This window comes from Gobio gobio (genome assembly GCF_949357685.1).
Source record: "Gobio gobio genome assembly, chromosome: 24".
Lineage (NCBI taxonomy): Eukaryota > Metazoa > Chordata > Actinopteri > Cypriniformes > Gobionidae > Gobio > Gobio gobio.
The window spans coordinates 42145221-42169335 of NC_137120.1; the positions used below are offsets into that span (position 1 = coordinate 42145221).

At 39.1% G+C, this 24115-nt stretch overlaps 3 protein-coding genes across 3 annotated transcripts in view; 1 reads left to right on the forward strand and 2 right to left on the reverse strand.

Annotated features, from left to right (window-relative positions):
- Positions 1 to 24115, reverse strand: part of LOC307120889 (uncharacterized protein) — a 678898-nt gene that overhangs the window by 395332 nt on the left and 259451 nt on the right. The gene's annotated exons all lie outside the window — the stretch shown is intronic.
- The window catches only part of cenpp (centromere protein P), a 111627-nt gene that overhangs the window by 70792 nt on the left and 16720 nt on the right, over positions 1 to 24115 (forward strand). The window lies entirely within an intron of this gene.
- On the reverse strand, positions 1361 to 23901 carry ecm2 (extracellular matrix protein 2, female organ and adipocyte specific). Its single transcript, XM_079808060.1, has 10 exons — positions 23561 to 23901; positions 18252 to 18492; positions 14468 to 14656; positions 13650 to 14375; positions 9812 to 9927; positions 5651 to 5786; positions 5370 to 5527; positions 4991 to 5130; positions 3670 to 3996; positions 1361 to 2088 (listed from the first exon to the last, which is right to left on the reverse strand). The coding sequence occupies exons 1-10, from the start codon at positions 23732 to 23734 to the stop codon at positions 1920 to 1922; spliced, it is 2376 nt and encodes a 791-aa protein (XP_079664186.1). The 5' UTR covers positions 23735 to 23901; the 3' UTR covers positions 1361 to 1919.

Consider the following 24115-nt stretch of genomic DNA (forward strand, 5'->3'; position numbering starts at 1 on the left):
TTTTGAGATGATTTGATGGTATTTTGTAATATTTATGCAATCATTAGTGTCTATTTTTGCCATTGAAAATTTTAAAAATTTTTTTTTGTAATTTAACCTTTTTTTTTATTATTGCTGTATTTCAGGTTAAAATAGAGACTAGACCTTCAAAATAATTTTTTGAAGGCAGATTAGCGCCTCTTTTGGAATTATTTAAGAAATCCTGCAACCATGTGTGTAACCACTAGAGGTCTCTATGGAGAGGCTTGAGCATTCACTAGTTCTCTTTTGAACACATTGAATGATTTTTTTGTTGTTGATGGATTTGAATATTTATTTAAAAAATCTCAGACTATTTATTATAAAGTTTTCGATATTTTTGTTTGTTTGTTAGAAATATCGATTTTTTTTCTGTGAATTTGTGTTTTTGCAGATTTCCCATTCATTTCCTATGGTGGTCATTTTTGACCGATGAGCACAAGTGGGAGTAATTTTTTTACGACCAATTAGCATACTCGAATCATGCCCTCATTTTTTATGTGTGTTAACATCCTTAATGCTAGAAAAGTCATCAAGTTTCATATCATTCTGATGAAGCTGTGATTTAAAAGAATTCAAAATGCGGTTCATAGGTTCAGTTTTTCATAGGTGTGTGTGTGTGTGTGTGTGTGTGTGTGTGTGTGTGTGTGTGTGTGTGTGTGTGTGTGTGTGTGTGTGTGTGTGTGTGTGTGTGTGTGTGAGTGTGTGTGTGTGTGTGAGTGTGTGTGAGTGAGTGTGTGTGTGTGTGTGTGTGTGTGAGTGAGTGTGTGTGAGTGTGTGTGAGTGTGTGTGTGTGTGTGTGTGTGTGTGTCAATATCACACTCTTGATGTTTTAGAGTGTCCCCTCTTCAGTGCTGTGTACTTGTTTCAGCATCGTGGCCGATTTGTAGATTATACACACAAATATTCCGAGAATTTTTGTGTTTTTGCCGATTTCCCATTAATTTCCTATGGTCGCTCATTTATGACCGAAGACAATGAACGCTACTTTTTTTTTTACGACCAATTAGCATGCTCGAATCATGACCCCCATTTTTTTTGTGTTTACATCCCTAATGCTAGAAAAGTCACCAAGTTTCATATCATTCTGATGAAGCTGTGATTTTTAACATTTCAAAACAGAAAATGTTCCGGTCAGAAATGACCGAAGAGCACCAGAGGGTTAACCCTTTCCTCTTTTGTGCATTTATTGCAAAAACAAGTTCAGAACATGAATCTGGAGTGTTTTAGCTTACACACACCGGTGCGGGGTCAAGAAAGAAGTACAATAGACATTTTAGGAAATCTCTTTATGTGATAGCTTACTTTAACCCACACTTTGTGATAAAATGAATGGAAAATACATAGGGAACTGTTTTATTGAAGCTGTATTGAATTCTAACTTAAGCAAATACAAATCTGTGGTCACTTAAATGTCTCGAACCTTGTAGATGTCTTTCAGTTTCGCATCAAAGTTCTCTCAGTAGTAAACGTCCTTATTGGTCCTCGAAAAATGCATTATGTAAGCAGGTTGATTTTGGCTGCCTTCTTCTATAAACACTTAAGAAAAGCCATGTTTTTCTTCACTAGACAAACTTAATACTGTTATGACAAGAATAAGATACATCTCAACATAGAATACAAAGTTATATTCTGCTACTTTCTTCCTCTCGCTGTATTGTACAGTTGATCCATGCACGTCTAGGCATGAATGATCCTCGAGGCCAGATCATGTCTTATCTTGACTTATTAATGGAAGCTTATAAAATCTAATAAAACAAAACATGCTAAACAGAGATTCAATGCCAGAATTGTCTCTGGTATTGTCATATTTTCATGATATCTGCACGTTTCACAGGAATCAAACTAGTTTTGTGTTTATGGCCTTTAGTGGTTTATGGTAATAGTAGATAAGATTACATTTACTTAATCCTCTGAGGCTTTAACACAACACTGGAGTAGGAGCGGACGCAGGAGAAAGCTGTGGGGGGGATCTTCCGGGGGTCAAGGAGATTGTTCTCGAGGCGAAGGGCCACTAGATGAGAGTCTCCGTCACTCAAGGGGTCGCAGATGGCATCTTCTGAAACATGCCTGTTGGAGGAAACATTTAACAATCTCAAAGTTCTCCTCATGTAAAGGAAATGTATGTTTTTAGGAAATGTGTCTTGGGCTCATTTTCTTGTTGTATTTTGAGATTTTGAGGCTAGTTTGAAACCTTAACACATGTCAACATTACACATTAAGGTGGTCATTTCATTATATTTTTAATCTAGTCCAATTTCCTGATTTTGTTTTTGGAAATGTATGCAAATTAGCCTATATTTAAGTATATAAGGCCTCATTTGTGTATTAAAACATTAATATACACAAAACTTGCAATACATTTTTTTTCTTATGTTTATGCTAGTAATAAACTGTAGAAGTTTCACAGTGATATCTTCTAATTTAACCCTCTGGGGCTCTTCGGTCATTTCTGACCCGAAGTTTTTTTAAATAAAAAACGTAATAAATCGTAGCTTCATCGGAATGGTCCGAAACCTGGTACTTTATTGGTACTTGGTATATGAACACCTAAAAAATTGGGGACAGGATTTGAAAAGTCTAAGTGGTCGTAAAAAAAAAGTTACACTCAGGACCTTCGGGTCAAAAATGACCCCCATAGGAAATGAACGGGAAAATGACAAAAATATGAAAATACAGAGTTTTTTGTGCATACAATCTACAAATCAGCCAGAATGCAGAAAAAAAGACTCAACAGTGAAGATCTCTAAAACATCAAGAGTGCAAAACAGACAAAAAAACTCACACACACACACACAATTAGCTTTTGGAATGGCACGCGTTAATTTGTGCGTGCGTGTGTTTTTGTGTGTATAAGTGTGTGTGTGTGTGTGTGTGTGTGTGTGAAAGAGAGTTTTTTTGTCTGTTTTGCATTAATTTCCCATTCATTTCCTATGGGGGTCATTTTTGACCTGAACAATAGTGTGATAATTTTTTTTTACGACCACTTAGACTTTTCAAATCCTGTTTTTTTGGGTGTTCATATACCAAGTACCAATAAAGTCACCAAATATCGGACCATTCCGATGAAGCTACGTTTTTTTTTTTTTTTTTTAATAAAACGCAAGATCCACTATAGTGGTAAAAATTTGCTATTGCGTGATAAAAATGCTCAATGTGTCCCCGATCTCATTTAAAAAATTGCTTTCATGAGGCCTAGGCTTGACTCTAAAATGAAATATAGCTTTAATAAAAAAAATTTTATGTATATATAAATGTTTTATTATATTCAATGGGAAAAAATGGGTCATAATTATTGCATAAATATTAATTATAAATCATAAAATTATCTCAAAACACCAAAAAAGAAAAGAAAAATATTATTGAACAAAAATATATTTCATTGATTTTACTCAAATATTTTTTTATCTTAATCTCGCCCTCCGGGTCATTTTTGACCTGAAGGTCCTGAGTGTGACCCATAAATGGAGAACCCCAGAGGGTTAAAAAAAAATCCCTTTTCACCTGTAGTGTCTCGCCTTAAGCATAGACACTAAAATTGGGAAGGAAAATCAACTCATTTCAAGATAAAAAATCTGGAATCAATTAGTAATATCTTACATATCCCAGGAAATGATAAACCAGACTCTTTGCAGGAGGCTAGCTCTGTACCTGATTTTGTTGTTGTTAAGTCGTAGGAAATGTAGCGTTGTCATCTCATTGATTCCCATGGGAATGGACGTAAGCTGGTTATGGTCTAGACAGAGTTCGGTCATAGAGTTGAAGGTGCCAAAAAACGACTCTGGCTCGACGCCGTCCCCATCCAGCTTGTTGTAAGAGAGGTAGAGGTACTCAAGGCCAGGCTCCATGTGTGCGAACACGTATCCTGGGATGCGTTCGATCTGATTCCCAGCCAGAACCAGATGAACCAGTGACTTTGGCAGGAAGGATGGAACCAGGTAGAAGTTGTTGTGCGAGAGATCTATAGACTCCAGGTTCCTTTTAGGAAGTAGAATAAGCATTCATGCATTTAGAAACACAGATTCAATTCTCCCAAAGGATTATTGCATGAAACTTTACGCCACTTTGCGCACAATATATCAGTGCAAGAATGTATTAACCTCTTAAACTCTGCAGACCCTGATCAGGGTCCAGAATGACATCATCAAGTATATACTTTACATGTTAAACATCTGGAGGAGCTCTGACCTCATATGAAAGCTTAGAGTCTCTACTTTCTGCAGACATGCATCACTTTTTACACACATTTACACTAAATTACTCTGGGACCATTTCCGTCTGGATTTGTCCAACCCAAATGTAAAAGTTTCCCCCCCCCACACACACACACACACACACACACACACACACACACACACACAGTGTCTCTAAACACAATACTGGAGTCATTGTACAGGAAACCCTCTGAAGTTTCATAAAGCACGGCTAAAAGTGATAAACATGTGAGTATATGTTGTCTGAGCTGTAATAACCCCCCAAAAAGAGGCGCTTTTAGATTGTTTGGTTATAAATTGATTGTTGAAAGTGTGTAACTCAGGCCCTGTGTGTTCTAGCACCCTGCAGACAGTTCCGGCTGTAAACACTAGATTACAGAAAACACTGGAGAACAGAGTCTAGTCTGGATTAGGGATGTCACGGTACCAAAATTCCAGTAATCGGTACCAATACCATCAACATTTTACGGTATTCGGTACCAATTTCGGTACCACAGCTAAATGCTTTTAACTATTTAAAAAAAAAATATTACATGTATTAAGTTTATTATTTATAATAATAATCATAAGTAAATAATACATAAACATTTAAAGTTACCACTGTGCAGGCTGGTGGTGGTGGTGTAATGGTGTGGGGGATGTTTTCTTGGCTTTTACATTTGGAAATGGCCCCAGAGCATAAGAGGTTAATATGGAAATTAGGCGTATAATAGAACAATATTTGCTTAATTCCATTGTTAGCCTTGTTGAAGACACACCTGTGATTGATCCAGGCTAAAGGTCCAATGCTTGACTCGTCTAGTTTATTATGTCTGAGCACGACGACGTTGATGTTTGTGGTGTGGTTGAATGCCGTTTCAGAGATTTCTTCAATCAGATTGTTTTCAAGGTACAACTCCTAAACGGCAAAGAGAATTATACAGTTTGCTTCGTTGAGTAAATAAACAGAGACTTGACAAAGCAATTATGGCTTGGGATTACTCTGTGGTAAAGTCATAATCGCTGCTTTAGTGCCACTGGTTTCCCACAGGTACTGTAAAACCATTGCTGATTTGTAGCCCACAAATTTGAGTGCAATTAAATGAAAAACTAAGTCACGAGTTTCTGGATGTTCCTTGAATAGTTTTCAGAGCTTACCAGTAGAGATGAAGGCAGGCCCTGAGGAACGGTGCGGAAATGGTTTCTGCTCAGCCGAAGGTAAGTCAGCTCTTCGAGAGGCTTAAAGGCCTGTGGATTCACATTACCTTCACTGAGCAAGTTCCCCTCCATTTCCAGCGTGACCAGACTGCTGAGACCTTCCAGGAATTATCAAGCAATATTGTGTTTTCATAGTACAAGGAACATTTCATGCTAGCGTTAGCTGATTAAATGTCAGCATTTTTATAGATGCCAACCTTTAAACATAGCAACTGTTTTACCTTCAAAGCTGTTTTCCTCGATTTCTTTTAGATTGTTCTCATTTATCTTGAGCTCCTGGAGTGTTGATGGGAGCTCAGAGGGAATTTGTTCCAGAAGGTTTCCATCCATATACAGGCGAGACAGGAATTTAAGACCCTTAAAAGAAAGTTAAATAAAAATCACGTCGTTAATCTTTAGGTGCACAAAATAACAGTCGAATGCAATATACTTTCGAAATCCTTCACTGAAAGTTTTCCATTTTGGTTTTTTCGCAATGCTTTGGATACTCGTGTATGTTTGTGACCCTTCTCCGGTCTTCGTTTGGGAATTACACTCAGGCTCTTTGGGGTCTCCACAGACCCCAGGCAACAAAATGTAATTTTGTAACAAAACAATTGGTTTTTTTTTTAGAACAAATGTAATTTTACTCTGTTTATTAATGTTTTTACTCAACATCTGTGCAGTTTTTGGAGTATTTGTAATCATTTTTAAAATCACATTTAAAAAATATTTTTTTAATGGATTTTCACACAAAATCTGTTTTTTTTAAAGCTACACTGTGTGATATTTTCCCCCATCTAGTGGTGAAAAGGTATATGACCATCCAGTGAATTTTAGTTTCTTTTCCTCTCAATTCCGATTTCGTTTCAACTCCTACGGTGGCCGATTTAGTCCAAGATTAACATGGCTTCCAGTTCGACCTCGTCCACATTCGACACGGTGCCTGTGGGATATTCTGTGCGCAGTGGGATGGTTGGAACTCAACTGGCCTAATTATTCGGCTAGAAAGAACTGCAGCTAATCCAGAGTGAACTTTGATGATAGTAATGTTTATTCAGTCATCCAATTGCAAGGCATAAACAGGTTTGCGTGGATATGTACATAAATGTGGTTTCTGTGAGAGAACAAATAAGGATGGTAAATATACATACACAGTTAAGAACTGTATAACTATACTTATAAGTTACATTTGTATAATGTAACCGTAAACCAGAGCTTATTGTGCCATATATAGGCGCTAAATGCAGCTGCATTAAAAGGAGCGGAGCTGCCGCTGCTAACAAGCGGTGTCGGATTACAAAAGTGTGTGCGGTGCTTTAACGTTAGCACTGCAGTGCGCTCTGTTTAACAATTGTTAATATGCCGATCAGACATGATACATATTTCCATCAACATACATTAAAAGCAAATATTTTCTATAAACGAATAAACATTGTTGATAACAAAATAACTGAATGATTATTCAAATAGGTGAGCATTACGCTATTGTATGTTGACACAAAAATACTTCTGAGGTGACATCAACTGAATTACGCGATGACACACTCTGAAGCACATCTACAATGACAATAACTATTATTACTTACGGAGTTATTAACGCACAGAAATACCACACAAGGAAAAACAGACTTTTGAGGAATAATCCAGCCAGGAAAACTCTGTATAACTCTCTTACTGGAGCTGCTGAGATGAAAACTCTCTGCACATGCACCAGACACGTCTGAACAAGTTGACGCGCACATGCGCGAGGCAGAGAATTTTGTACAGTGCCATCGAGTGTTAAAACCGGTTAAAACACGAAAGGCGAAGCTTGAATTTACGGGTATGTCCCTCTTTGGCTAATGTACTTTCAAGATGGAGGGGCAACATGGCGACCACCGTTAGATCCCATTACCTTATGTATTTTCAATGGCATATTATAAACTTACAAGAATACTTTATTACTTGAAAGAAGTAAATATACATTAATGAGCACATATATTTTTGAAAGAACTAAGTGTTTTTAGCTAACAATAGACTAAAAAAGTTACACAGTGTAGCTTTAATGTAAAATTCCCTTTATAAAATAGCCAAATTTTGAACTTTCATTCGTGGGGATAACATGGATAATTTGACATGGTTTAGTGTAAGATTTTTGCCCATCTTTTGGAAAATACAGTTTTAAAATAAAATAAAATGATTTTTACCAGTAAATGTCTGCAGAGCTCCAAGTATTTTTCAGTTGGATTCATATATAAATGTTATGAAATCACAATTATAACAAATAAAATTAATTAATTTTGTCAAAGTTTAGCATTTTTTTGTACTGATTTTTCCCCCCAATGATGTTACATTATGATTACAATCAAACCTGAACAAGAGAAAAGTCTTTAGAGTTTATCATTTATTTCAAACATCTGATTTTCTTATAATTCTACAAATTTAATCTACACTTCAGTTACTAACTGTAACAGAACAAAAATGAACAGAAATGAACAGTTATATTACATATTGAGTAAAAAATACACAACATGGACATTAAAATGCAATGAACTGAACAGTATTAACAAATGTATTCCTGTGTGTGTGTGTGTGTGTGTGTGTGTGTGTGTGTGTGTGTGTGTGTGTGGACTGGTAATCCCTACGTTATGGGGACAAAGATGGCAGTATCCAAAATCCTCATCCTTGTGAGGACATTTTTAGGTCCCCATGAGGAAAACATCTTATAAATCAGACTAAGTGATGTTTTTTGAAAATGTAAAATGCAGAATGTCTCCTGTGATGGGTTAGGTTTAGGGGCAGGGGCAGTGTAGGGGGATAGAATATACAGTTTATACAGTATAAAAACCATAAAACATGAAAACCCAACATGAGTGTGTGTGTGTGTGTGTGTGTGTGTGTGTAAGAGAGCGTGATCATTCTGCATTGTGGATGTTGTATGCATTGTTGGAAGTGTGCCACTTCATTTCTGTATGTGTGTTCTGTGTTGTTTCTGTTTTTGAGGATGAATTTTGTCCATTTTCTAGACCCCAAAGACCTTGAGTGTGACTTTTTTTGTCACACGAACATAAAAGCAGTTATCAATCCAATGTTTTATATATATCTAGAGAGTGTTGACAACTGTACAAAGTCTCATGCCATTTTTGTATTATGTGAGCAAACATCCTTTGGGGTCAGAAAAGACCTCGAAAACCGGAGAAGTTTTGAAGTCCCACTGAAGTGCCTTAAACGCGCAGCATTATTCAATGTGTTGACGTAATTTCCCCTGAAACGGCTCCAGCTGTAAGCAGCTCCTCCCCTTTTTTAAAACAGCCAATGGCGTTTCGTTATTATCACAGTTTGACTAGAGCCGTTCTGTTTGGTAAAGCCAGCCTTCAGATTCTAGAGAGCATTTGATTGGACAGAAGATGTGACGAGAAAGTCATCAAAATCTGTGATCCTTTTTAACTGAAGTGAGAGACGTGTTGAATGCTTATATCTCCTAAATGCAAATTTTGTCATTGTTTTGGAGCACACCGTCTTATAACAAAGTCATACTAAAAGCTAAAAAACTTTTAACCTTTAAGCGAACTAAACGAGCAGCTCATATCGCTATCATATCTGATTGTCACTCCAAGCTTTCTGATGAATTGAAACAGTCTGGGTACTGTATATATACTGTATTTTTCTTCAATAAATTCAGATGATGGGCATATTTCTACTGGTTAGAACCCAGTGCAAATAGGAAAGACTAGCATAGCTTTCCCTCTGTTGTTTCACTTGAACATGAGCCATGGAATTTTGTTATTATTTGAAAGGCTGTGCAAAAAAAGCACAAGTGGGTATAGTGTTTGTATTACAGCGAGATTTGTGAAACTTCATGGCAATGAACAGAGCAAAACATTGGAGAAAAGTGTAGTTCAGCGCTGTCAGATGGTACAGCTTTAAACCGGTATGAAGGAAACATTTGCTTCTCTAATTCAGCTAAAGTTCAGCTGGAAGACATGAAGTGATGTTCATATGAGGCAGCAATGGAAAGGAACATTATCCCGATTGCCAGAATGTACATGTCGGTCTAACTTAGCACATTTACACTCAAAATGGGTCTGTTTTCATGCCAATGGACTTTTAAAAATTCCAACAACATGATGTGAGATTAGCCTTTCTTTTTAGCCTTGGTCAAATGCCTCAAGATCACTTTATTGGCAACATTCAAGGCTTCTTTGGCACTTTCAGGTCAGTTTACCTCAAGTCTGATAGCATGATCATGCACAATATTTGCACTATTCAGTCTTGTACCAAATGTGTGGCGTGTTTTGTCATCCAAACAATTGCAAATTTGATTAGGCAAGAAAATTGCAGTTGGATTATTTCAGACGTCAAATTGTTTTTCTCACTAGAGACAAAAAGATTGTGCTGCAAACTTGTATTTTTTAACTTACTTTAAACGCTTGAGGGTCTATGCCAGAGGACAAGATCTTGTTTTTCCCCAAGTCAATCCATTCTAGGTTGGGAATGCCATTAAATGCTCCAGCAGGGATGGTTTGGATTTCATTGCCTGTAATTTCATAATCATGACAAGTTATCAAACTCAGCCTCATGGACATGGACTGCGTAAACACTGGCTTATGCACAGATTTAGGCTTAATTTCCTGCATGTGTCTTAGGTTAGTGATCTACAGTATCTCTCTAGGACCTGTAATGCTGCGTTCACACCGAACATGAATAGAGCGTCTATCGCGTCTAGTTGGACGCTTAAACATTTCGTTTGCATTTAAAAACCAATATTAAACACATTAATATGTATATATCCAATCGTATATATATATATGGGGATGATTAGGAGGCCATGATGGACAGGGGCCAGTGGGCAAATTTTTAATGGCCATAGAGAGTCAGGACCTCGGTTTAACGCAGGGGTGGGCAAACTACGGCCAGTTCGGCTGTTTAATCCGGCCTGTGTATTACATTTTTTTTGTAAAGACCGCATGTGAAGTTTATGCATCAACGCTAATATAAGTGACAATAAATGTTTTACTTTAAATCTCATCTTAAGATCGCGTTCTTCTTTTTCTTCTCAGGTAAATGCAAGGTAAACTAATTCTTCTGAACTCAATGAAAAGCATAAGAATGGTCATTATAAAAGCCATTATAAGAAGCTATACAATAAATAAAGCTAACAATTCAGTCAAAAAAAGTCAGCGCTAGTTCAACGATAAAGTTAAAAAGCCTACATGTTCAGCTCCACACACACCAGGGCTGCGTTCAGCCCCAACAAAACGTTGCAAAACGTTTTTTAAACGGTAACGGTGCTGCGTTGAACACCCTGTTCTGTTGACGCAAGAGTTGTAACTATGGCAGCCGAGAAGGCCATTCTTTGTGTTCTTTTTGTGGAATTTTCGGAGCCTGATAAAATTGATATAAATACGTGTTTAATACTGCAAAATACATGCAATCACTGCCCTTACCGTCCAGAATAAATGACAACACCCCAATCACATTTATTTAACTTTTTAATCTCCTGGTAATCAATTCTAATTTAAATCATTTTATTTCTAGTTCTTACTTTTTTAATAGCTTGTATTTTCTTTCTCACTTTATATCAAGCAATTACCATATATGAAATTTGGTATATAAATAAACTTGCCTTGCAATGAAGCTAAATATATAAATAAATACATCATCATGTTGATTATATATATATATATATATATATATATATATATATATATATATATATATAAACTCTTACGACAATCATGTCTTCTAATATCTTCAATTGTTGTGTTTACTGAGCTGCAGCGGACACATTTGTAAACATCTTTACTTGGACCCATTGTGTGAGCTGTCTCTTTAATACCGCGTGGTTTATATACATGTTGCTTCTGATTGGACTGACATATTTGACACACCCACCAAACGAGAAAAAACGCATCTCAAACCCGTTGCACACCGGTGCGCACCGTTTCCAGGAAACATGACGTTCAACCGGAAACCGTAGCAAAACGTTGCGCACCGGTTTGAGCTTTGAACGTGCCCCAGATCACATGTTCAACTCCACACACACCAGATCACATGTTCAGCTCCACACACACCAGATCACATGTTCAGCTCCACACACACCAGATCACATGTTCAACTCCACACACACCAGATCACATGTTCAGCTCCACACACACCAGATCACATGTTCAGCTCCACACACACCAGATCACATGTTCAGCTCCACACACACCAGATCACATGATCAACTCCACACAAACCAGATCACATGTTCAGCTCCACACACACCAGATCACATGTTCAGCTCCACACACACCAGATCACATGTTCAGCTCCACACACACCAGATCACATGTTCAGCTCCACACACACCAGATCACATGTTCAGCTCCACACACACCAGATCACATGTTCAACTCCACACACACCAGATCACATGTTCAGCTCCACACACACCAGATCACATGTTCAGCTCCACACACACCAGATCACATGTTCAACTCCACACACACCAGATCACATGTTCAGCTCCACACACACCAGATCACATGTTCAGCTCCACACACACCAGATCACATGTTCAGCTCCACACACACCAGATCACATGTTCAGCTCCACACACACCAGATCACATGTTCAGCTCCACACACACCAGATCACATGTTCAGCTCCACACACACCAGATCACATGTTCAGCTCCACACACACCAGATCACATGTTCAACTCCACACACACCAGATCACATGTTCAGCTCCACACACACCAGATCACATGTCCAGCTCCACACACACCAGATCACATGTTCAGCTCCACACACACCAGATCACATGATCAACTCCACACACACCAGATCACATGTTCAACTCCACACACACCAGATCACATGTTCAGCTCCACACACACCAGATCACATGTTCAACTCCACACACACCAGATCACATGTTCAACTCCACACACACCAGATCACATGTTCAACTCCACACACACCAGATCACATGTTCAGCTCCACACACACCAGATCACATGATCAACTCCACACACACCAGATCACATGTTCAGCTCCACACACACCAGATCACATGTTCAACTCCACACACACCAGATCACATGATCAACTCCACACACACCAGATCACATGTTCAGCTCCACACACACCAGATCACATGTTCAACTCCACACACACCATATCACATGTCCAACTCCACACACACCAGATCACATGTTCAGCTCCACACACACCAGATCACATGTTCAGCTCCACACACACCAGATCACATGATCAACTCCACACACACCAGATCACATGTTCAGCTCCACACACACCAGATCACATGTTCAACTCCACACACACCAGATCACATGTTCAACTCCACACACACCAGATCACATGTTCAACTCCACACACACCAGATCACATGATCAACTCCACACACACCAGATCACATGTTCAACTCCACACACACCAGATCACATGTTCAACTCCACACACACCAGATCACATGATCAACTCCACACACACCAGATCACATGATCAACTCCACACACACCAGATCACATGTTCAACTCCACACACACCAGCTCACATGTTCAACTCCACACACACCAGATCACATGATCAACTCCACACACACCAGATCACATGATCAACTCCACACACACCAGATCACATGTTCAACTCCACACACACCAGCTCACATGTTCAACTCCACACACACCAGATCACCAATCTTTAAACAACTACATTCTCACCTGGAAAACTCTTAAAACTACATTTTGTGACGCAATAACAGTAGTGTTTTTAAATTATGCAGTGTTTCTCATCACGTGACAGCAGCGAGGAGGCTCCTGATTGGTTAACGCGGCGCGAACAGACACCAAAGTTCAGATTTTTCAACTCTGGCTTCAGACGCGAATTCGCTTCAAACATGTGAATGCACAAAAAGCCCCATATAAAATCACTCGCGCATGGCACAAGATGCTTAATTTGTGTCTTTCGCACGAACTGGACGCGCAAATGAGGCGAAATCACGTCCATCTAAACGTGTCTTTACATTGACTTAACATGGAAATCACTCACTCCAGACGCTCAATTAGCCTCTTTCACACGAACTGGACGTCCATCACACCACACTAATCGCGTCTATCGCGCCTCAGGACCTCCAGACGCGCGTCAACGTGTCTTTACATTGACTTAACATGGAAATCACTCGCTCCTCCATCCGCCTTCAGTGTGAACGCAGCATTAAGGGGTTACTCAGGGATGTGGCCGTCCTCACCCTGTAGGCTGAGGGATTTGAGCTCAGGGATGGACAGTGGAGGAATACCCGTCAGTTTAGCATTTTCACAGGTGATAGTGACATCAGAGATCGAGCAACCTGGTGGCAGCAATGTGGTTACCATCTCAGACTCCTCCTCCTCTACTTCTGGCTGCTCTTCCCTTGGCTCAGTGTCCTCCTCGTCTGGTTCGGTTGGCTCTTGGAGAGCTGAGAGAGGAGGACCTTCTGCTCTTGTTGGGGGAACGGGGGGCATCTGAAAAACGTCTCCCCTTAGCCAGACCATGTCCTCGTCTTCAGTGGCCTCGTCCCCTCGGAGTCCTTCCTGGGCTCGCTCCGCCGCTTCCTCCAGAGCTCTCAGCATCTCCTTCTGCTCTACCTCTAGCCTACGAGCTCTGTCCTCCTCGGCCTTCCGCTGTTCTTCCATCCTTCTTTTCCTCTCCTCTGCGGCCGCTCTCTCCTCTTCCTCCTCTTGTAGCCTCCTTTGCTCCTCCTCTTTTTCTCGGGCATCTTTGGCCTCTTTTAGCTTTCTCTGTCTCTCGGCTTCCTCTTTCTTCTGTTTCTTTCTCTGCTTGCGTTCAGCGTCTTTTTTGCGAATTCGTTCCTCTTCGTCCTTTTTTTGTCTTTCTTTCCTGTCTGTCTGTCTTTGTGATGTTCCGGTATAAAGCTCGGTGAGATCGTTGGGAACGGGAGAGTCACCGGAATACTCTGGGCCGTCGACAACTGGGACTGTGCATTTATAAGATTAGGAAAGATCAAACATAACAATTAATATACAAAATATTCTGGCCGGCTGTGATAATGCCATGCTTTGTCCAAACCTGGGTCGATGCAAATTGGGCAGCACTCTCCAATTCGTTGAAATTTGAGTTGGCACTGAAGGGCGGGGCACAGTATTTGGTCGCAGACCACCTCACCGCTGGAACACAGGCAGTTCACACAAGGCTTCGGCGACCACACCGTTTGATCGTACATGGTGATGCCTCGAAATACACAGTGCTCTGTTTTTCCTGGAATAATGACAATTACAAACACGAAAGAAACTTAGACATGTGATTGATTTATACTTACGCAAATTAGTGCAAAAATTAAAGGGTTAGTTCACCCAAAAATGAAAATTCTGTCATTAATTACTTGCCCTCATGTCGTTGGACACCCGTCAGACCTCCGTTCATCTTCAGACACAAATGAAGATATTTTAGTGTAAATCTGATGCTCTGAAAGGCCTCCATTGGCTCAACTTTACACTCTCAAGACCCTTAAAAGACACTAAAGACTAAAGTTACAAAGTCCATCTCACTACAGTGGTTCTACAATAACTTTATGAAGACGAGAATAGTTTTTATGCGCAAAAAAACCCTAAATAACGACTTATATAGTGATGACGATTTCAAAACACGGCATCATGAAGCTTCGAAACGTTATGAATCAGTGAGTCGATTCAGCAGTTCAGAGCGTTATGAATCAGTGAGTCGATTCAGCAGTTCAGAGCGTTATGAATCAGTGAGTCGATTCAGCAGTTCAGAGCGTTATGAATCAGTGAGTCGATTCAGCAGTTCAGAGCGTTATGAATCAGTGAGTCGAATCATGATTCGTATCGCGTGTCAAACCGCTGAAATTTGGCGATCCAAACTGCTGAATCGACTCACTGACTCATAACGCTTCGAAGCTTCATGATGCCGTGTTTTGAAATCGTCATCACTATATAAGTCGTTATTTAGGGTTTTTTTGCGCACAGAAACTATTCTCGTCTTCATAAAGTTATTGTAGAGCCGCTGTAGTGAGATGGACTTTGTATCGACGTCTTTAGTGTCTTTTAAGGGTCTTGAGAGTGAACCGTGCATTGAGCCAATGGAGGCCTTTCAGAGCCATCAGCTTTCAACTAAAATATCTTCATTTGTGTCTGAAGATGAACGGAGGTCTTACGGGTGTCGAACGACATGAGGGTAAGTAATTAATGACAGAATTTTCATTTTTGGGTTAACTAACCCTTTAAAGTGAAGATTGCTGCAATGTAATCACTGCCAAAAATCAGTTCAAAATGTGACCTGTGATGGAAAATGTGACGTCAAGTGTGTGACGTCACGTGAAAACTATGAATTACGAGCTACAGCCAAACCATAGACTGTACGGCCGTCGCCATCTTGTCGAGTCACTCCAGGATAACAGAAAATGGGCAAAGAGGCGGGACGTGGGCGGAGCTGAGGTGACGACTAACAGACAGCAGACAAACGGCAATCCACCTGTCACTCAAAGTGGCCATGCCCTTAATTATGCAGAACTTTAAGGCTTTATATAATGTAAACGAGTCAGTTATAAAAACATTCCCCCCCTCACAGTCGTCATGAAGGGCAACATTAGCCGTACAGCAGAAGAACACATGTTTACAGTCTGGGACAAACTGTGTTTTTGGGCTGTACGGCTGTTGGCCATTTTAACATGAGCTCAATGAGATTCTGCTCCTTCTGGAGTCTGCCTCTAGTGGCCACTCCATGAACTGCAGTTTAACTCACTTCCGTATCGGCTTCAGGAGAAACTGCGGGAGGAGCCGCTTGAGCCAAACCCGTGAAAAATGTCAGTTTTGGTCGAATTTGAGGTTTTCACAAAAATTAGTTCATTAAACCCTCGTCTAGTGATTCCAATGCTCCAAAAAGCAATTAAACAATTATCTTTATTTGTATGTTTTCTAAGAGCTGTACCTTTCCCTTGTCCATGAAAAACATTCCGCTTCCCCTCAGCTCAAGTTTGGTATCGTTTTAAAGCGCAGCATTCCAACTTTATGAAGATTCATAACGAATTCTCGATGGCATGAGTCTCAACCAATGAAATGTGATTTTCAAACTCATGCTGATGTAAACAAAACCATCTTACACTGACTAACAGTTCAGACACGTGCGCATAAAGACGCCGCGTGATCCCGATATCCTGGGACAAGCCCCACCCACTTTTTACGACCAATGATATTGGGCCCACTCAATTTACCGTCTATAATTCTGTTCACCTACCCCTAACCGATAAACACTTATTATTAAACACACATTAGATGCATTATTTCAACTTTTCTAATATTTTTGTAATTTTTAATTGAAAGTAAATGGCTTTCCGATGTGATGTGTGATTGGAAAAGGGAGTAGAGCGAGTTCTGCAAAAGGCGTATTTGAACTTCAGGTCGATTTGCATCAAAACTTAATGCCACACGTCTCACCCCTACACCATTATCACTGTAAATGATTTGGTGACTTTTGTAATGTTGTCTGGCCCAACCAGATGTTTAGTAAACAATGCAGATTATTTGCACTTAATGTAAATTGCATCTACTCCAGTAAAATTTTCGGGGGGACCCACCCACATTTTTTTGCTTCCGACGCGCTATGCCCGATATATACACAGAATTACAGTATTTCAAAATATCTGTCTTGGCGAGTATTCACATTATCTGTTATGTCTTAAGTGGACGTTTGGTTAACTGTTGAGGAAAAACATCTGATGTGTAACATTATATTAGATCCGTGTGGTACAGTAGATGAACTGGCTTTTTAAAAATGTTTATAGTCTGTTGTCTGAGGTCAACTTATGACGTTTAAGGTATGATTGCTAGGTTATTTTATTTTGAAACCTTCAGAAAACTCGATTTTTCTCAGAATTGACTTTGCTGACTCTATCGACTTCAAACAGGTGAAGCTCATTAATTTTCTGATTCCAACCAATCAAACATCATTTTGAAGGTTTTCCAATAGAACCATTCAACTTTGTTTTTGAAAATCTGCTCATTGCGACTCATTTTGTCACAAATAATGCATCTGTTATACTTTTGGTTTTCCCAAGACACCATGAAAATGTTCAAGGCTGTCACTTTGATCATTTTAATTTGATTTATGAATTATTTAAAATGTTAAAAAACTTAAAAAATGGCAATGATTTACAACAGAAGCCACATTATGCATGTACAGGGACTATTAAGGCCCATCTGGCCCAATGTTCATCCAATGCGTATAATCGGGCTGTAAAATGGCTATATATAGCAGTCTATCGCAACACTTTTCCATGTATTTCTCATGTACAGAGATCTTAGTCGTTTGGTGTACACATGCTAGCAATACAGCAGTAAAATGTGTCTACAGGGAAGTAGTGTTTTTCTGTTGTTTTAATGGGGTCTTACTGACCACATTTGTGCTGTTTTCTGTTATTGACATGCTAAAGACACTTAAAATGTGTGTTGTTGGAATCATCCACGCTTGGCGCAAACGGATGTTTGTGTTTAGTGAATTGCAGGTTCACATGTTGCCAGTGTATAATCATGTGGTCAGTCCTGAGCATTACCACCCTGGGCAGAATGGTCATGTACTTAACCATAAAAACTAACCAAAACCCTTTCAATGCATACTGGATTTTTATGGCTTTTTGGAACCTGACCAAGGACAACATTTACTCGATCTGAAAAAATGACAATTTTTTCATACATACTTTTATTCGCTTACGAAAAACTTTTTGCATGGTACTAGTAATAACACGTTTTTTTTAACTTATACACACACACGATCTTTACATTACAGATAATGTTTATGAACACAGTGAAAGTTGGCATCAGCTGTTGTCAACACTAACCTGCAGTCACGTCGTAGTTTGCCTTTGGCTGTTTTGTGTTCTTGTAAGATTCCCTGAAAACAGATCCATCTTGTCCGTTGCGTTCTGGCGATCCTCCCAGCTGCAAGGCGCTAACAGACGTCTGTTTTCTGGCTTGCTTGGGTCCAACACCTCGTCTTCTACCTCGCCTCGGCTCTTCTGCGAGGCTGAAGGTCACACATGCGAGGAGTGACAGTGCCAGGATTAGTCTCATGGCTGAAACCTGTGGGATAAAACACACACTCAGCTCTACGTGTTCCTCATATAACTCTGGTAATGTATACTGTCTGCGTACACATTTCCATAATGATAAGTTACGGCATCACAGGTGATCCAGCCTCTAACAGCTTCACCTGGGAAAGCCAGACAGCTTTGAAGGAATGGTAGCCTTTAACACCTCTACTGTACGAGAGTAAAACTGTTATTTAGGTGTGTGTGATGAGTGGTATTTAGAGGTTCTAACTATCATGTTCAGATGTAACAATCATAGCACAGATTTGAGTACGAACAGACTCGATGACACTCGGGCTGTAGTGATGGGAAGTGCGACTCATTTACGCAAAGTTGTTCTTTTGAAAAGTTTGATCATGTCAGTGGCTCCAGATGTTCCAGTGCGCCGTATTAAATGATCTAATGAAGCCATTTATTATGTTTTTGAGTTTTATTAATAGTTTTTCTAGTCAATTCAATCAGTTCAGTTTGTGCAACCAGAATTCAGCTCATAAAAAGGGTCTTTTAGAACCTAAATGTGATTTGACACTCACAATAATAATTGCTAGTAAATTTAACAAATAATTACAAAGAAATAATAAGTTACAATTAATTATATATATATAATGCTCTATATGCAATAGATGCTCTATTCGGTTGAGATCTGGTGACTGTGGGGGCCATTTTAGTCCAGTGAACTCATTGTCATGTTCAAGAAACCAGTTTGAAATGATTGGAGCTTTGTGACGGTGCATTATCCTGCTGGAAGTAGCCATCAGAGGATGGGGACATGGTGCTCATAAAGGGATGGACATGGGCAGAAACAATGCTCAGGTAGGCCGTGGCATTTAAACCATGCCCAATTGGCACTAAGGGGCCTAAAGTGTGCCAAGAAAACATCCCCCACACCATTACACCACCACCACCAGCCTGCACAGTGGTAACAAGGCATGATGGATCCATGTTCTCATTCTGTTTACGCCAAATTCTGACTCTACCATCTGAATGTCTCAACAGAAATCCAGACTCATCAGACCAGGCAACATTTTTCCAGTCTTCAACTGTCCAATTTTGGTGCAAATTGTCGCCTCTTTTTCCTCTTTGTAGTGGAGATGAGTGGTACCCGGTGGGGTCTTCTGCTGTTGTAGCCCATCCGCCTCAAGGTTGTTTGTGTTGTGGCTTCACAAATGCTTTGCTGCAGACCTCGGTTGTAACGAGTGGCTATTTCAGTCAAATATCTTGGGAGAAAATAACTTTGGTAAAAGTGGAAGTCACTGTTTAGAATATTACTTGAGTAAAAGTTTTAAAGTATGTGATATTTATTGTACTAAAGTACGAAAAGGTTTTTTTTTTCATATTAAACATACTTAACTATTGAAAGTAAAAGTGCAATTAAATGCAAAAGGAGCAACAACAAAAAAATTCTTTACAGGTGAAGTGCAAGATTGTGTTCAGTTTTAACTCTTCCATTTTGTTTTCTATGAATAAACTGTTTATTGTAAGTTTTAAATATAAAATATATGAATTATACCTTGATCGTTCCTGTTAATTCATAGTACAGTAACTGATGTAAGAGACGACTTTAAAATCAGTATTAGTAAATGTTGATGAACAATACTTTTATCAACTTTAGTTAATGTTAAAAATGGACTCTTATTGTAAAATGTTATCATTTCATATAAATCCAAACAGTCATGCTTAAAGATGGCCATCTTCACACGTAAAGTCATAGCATCGAAATTTGACACAGAATATGTATATTTCACACTTTTATTTAGAACACTTGATGATTATCTAATCGAAATATGTTATGAGTGCCGATAAAAACTGAGTTTCTGATGTGTGTTTATGTTTCTGTGAGGATACAGTTTGATTTCTCATGTCACTAGCTTCAAATACGCCACTTCGCTGCAGAACGACTGCATAAAAGCATCCAGATGGATATAAACTAATGCAACAAACGTGACATTAAAGATTTGGATCAGACTTGCGTGTGTTTTGTCACGTTTTAACCGTTTGAGGTACTAATGTTAGCATCCTCTCAGCCTCAATGGCAGTAATACAGCATCTAGTCAACAGATTAATGACTTTATAGTGACAGGAAAACTATACTGTAGTGTATAACAAACCGTGTTTTAAATCTGTTTTTGAAGTGTGCCGCTCAATTGCTATAGTAATGGACGCAACACGGAAAATGAAATCAATCGCGCTTGTGCGAGCACTATTATTTGCAGTCTTCCGAATTTAGTTTGTAGTAAGTAACGAAAATGCTTTGGGGAAATGTATTGGAGTAAAAGTTTACATATAAATATAAAAACTCATGTAAAGTACAGATTCTCCCAATTATATATTATTACTTAGTTACATTACACCACTGCTGTGTAATATCATTGCGCCGCTGCACTCATGGGGCGGCTCACAGCTCTTGATTATTACGCAGGAATGAGAGAATAGTTCCTGCCATATCGGCCTAGAACATCACAACTTCTCATTTTCCGTCAGTCTTAGCACACGATGAACTACAGAAGAGTCACGTTTTAAAGAGGAGAAATATCAACACTCTTTGGTCATTTTTGAGCGAGATGCTAACGGTCCAATCAGATTCAATGATCTATGCTAAGCTATGATAAAAGTGCTAGCGCCAGACGTTCAAACTCAACTGTTTAACTCTAGGGCTCAGGAGGAGTTTCTTCCCCCAGGCCATCAGACTCCTGAACTCAGTCACGTGACTCACTTCACCCCCGCACACGCATAAACATACGGTTTTTTAACATTAACATCCACATACTGCAATTGCACTGCACTTTACTTTCCTATTGTTACTGCGTAACAACCTGTAATAAACCTTGCACATTATACTTCTTTATATATACATATATATATATTTTATGTTAACCACTTATTTTTAAGTCTACAGTTTATCTCACTTATCATATCCACATATTTTTTATATTTTTATTTATCTTATTTCCTATTTTTATCTTTTACTTGATTTATTTATAATTCTACTTATGTTAATACTTTTTATTCTAATTTTATTCTATTTCTATTTTAATTTCTTGTAACTGTTATTTGCACTGTCCATGGAGCGGACCTGTTTACATTTCACTGCCAGTTGTATATTGTGTATATAACTGTGTATGTGACAAATAAAACTCTTGAATCTTGAATCTTGAATCTAGGGGAGTCTGAAAATGAGCAGAAATATTGGCGTGTTCCTTTAAAAACTAGTAGCAATTTCAGAATGGTAAACAAATTATTAGATTAAAATTGATTATTTCAGTGAATTGGTTGAGACATTTCACAAGACTAAGGGCGTTTTCACACCTGTAAGTCCGCACCGAAGTTCATGTTTTTATACATTTTATACATTTGGTTAGTTTTGGTTTGGTTTCTCATTTCCATCATGCGAGTGCACTAAAGATCTTTACATGACACACTTGTGTCCACTCGTCTTCATCATGTGGGCGGCATCTGGACTGTGATTGGTTTGTAAACGGACGTGCGTCTTTGACAAGAGTGAATGAACGGACGCATATCGTTGCCACTATTGAACACTGGCATTGCTGGACTATTTTCTTTTCGTTACGTTTAAAAGTGGACATTTCAAGCTTTATATTCACATATTCCTCATGTTTGTGAGGCAGTAGCTGCTGAGTTTGGGTTTATTTGAGACGCTCCAGTTCATGTGTAAAGCATGTGATCGCCCCCGCGATAATTGTCTGCTATAGACTATTTGCTTCTTATTTATTAAATCCAGGCAATTATCTGATTAAACGTTGATTAAAATTAAGATACAATTTATACGAAACGAAATTCACTTTAAAGAAAGGCTTTTTAAGCAAAATCATCTCTGACCTTCTGTCTTCTGACAGATTGCGCATCTTTTCACTTTTCATAATCAATGTAGCCTAGATGAAATTTAAAAATAACATTATAATAATTTAAACATAAACAGGAACTTCCTGTAAATGTTCTGAAAGTACGAACCATACAGAAAATGCTTTCACTAGGGCTGTCAAAAGATTAATCGCGATTAATCGCATCCAAAATAAAAGTTTGTGTTTACATAATATATGTGTGTGTACTCTGTTAATTATTATTTATATATAAATACACACATTCATGTATATATTTAAGAAATATTTGCATGTATATACATTTATATAATCTATAATATATATATAAATATAAATGTTTTATATATAAAAATAATATTTTTTTTGCTTGTGTGTGTATTTATATATAAATAATAATTAACAGAGTACACACACATATATTATGTAAACACAAACTTTTATTTTGGATGCGATTAATCGCGATTAATCTTTTGACAGCCCTAGTTTTCACACTAGAAACGAACCAAACCTTTGTTCAGTTTGATCCGGACCGAGACGACCTCTTTTCGTCGGACCAAATGTCGTCTGTTTGTTTCGGACTGTGGTCAGGGGGCGGGTTCATACCTGTAATTTTGATTCGGACCAAAGTGAAAAGTCCGGAAATCCGAACAAGGTAGGTGTGAAAGCGCCCTAAAACTGCCATTTTATAATAGTGATTATGGTCAATTCAGTTTTTTTTACAAATTTATTTGTACTATCTGTCACAAAGTTTGCAGAAGAAAAGCCAAGCAGAGGAAAAGATGAGCCAGACGTACAGTAATGAGAATCCAGCTGAGCGATGCTGATCTGTGATCAGAGGGCGGCTACAAACGCCAGTCCCACCCTCAGGCATACGGTTAGCATTAAATCAGAGCTGCGCTGAGACCAGGGCGTTTTAATTAAGCTCTTTAGGATGACCAGGCTCAGATGGAAAGAATCTATAAAACCTCCAGCGTAGACAGAAGGAGAGGGGCTGAGGCAGGGTCTGTAATGAACTCCAGGTACAGTAAAGCTTTTACAGTCCCGCAGCTGTGCTGTCAAAACGTCTCCATGTTTAGTGGAGAGGATCCAAACTGCATGCAAAGAAAAGTTTTCATCTGTAAACCCGTATAAACACGACATGCACCCCGCAGACGAAGAAGAAAACGCTTAGTGTTTCAGGACATTACTGAGGAAGAGAGGAGAGAGGCGTTTGTACGTTACCACTGGTTTTGTGAGGCCAAATATTTCCGCTCTTTCCCCAAAAGCTGTGGGATTTGCCAGCAACGCAAGAAGTGTGTGTGTGTCTGCTCCGCGGCGAGAAGGCTGATAAATGTCAAAAACAGACGCTCTAGTGTTTAGTCGGGACTCGCTCGGGCAGTTCTGTCTCTGAAACATTCAGTCAAATGAGGGACAAGATACTGCCTCTCTCAGGCGAAAGAACTTGGGGATTGTGTGTGTCCTAATTACTAGGCTAGTACTCGAACAGATCTGGCTTGTCATTAGCACCTGTGTAAAAGCATTGTGTGAAAGCGAACACATTTTAGCTTGATCAGAGGCCGTCTGGACTGGTTTTCAGGCGTTTCTGAACCGGTTTACAAGCTGTATTGGTCGACCCCCCCTACTGACCAATGAGACGTCCCATCTCGCATTTCAGAGGGTTGAGCCCTTCCAGTTCTGTTCACCGAGGGGTCGTGGTGCTATAATTAGCTCAAACAATCACGTCTAATGTCCATTATTACATTTATATACCTCAAAAGAAGGTACTCGTTTGATCAA

Bases quoted from the DNA above. Each gene is read 5' to 3' on its own strand.
- ecm2 (XM_079808060.1), bottom strand. From the start codon at position 23,734: ATGTTTCAGAGACAGAACTGCCCGAGCGAGTCCCGACTAAACACTAGA. The intron at 5,528-5,650 runs GTAAAACAGTTG...AATTCCTGGAAG, and splicing joins CGAGGAAAACAGCTTTGAAG to GTCTCAGCAGTCTGGTCACG. The intron at 5,131-5,369 runs GTAAGCTCTGAA...TTTGCCGTTTAG, and splicing joins GCCTGCCTTCATCTCTACTG to GAGTTGTACCTTGAAAACAA.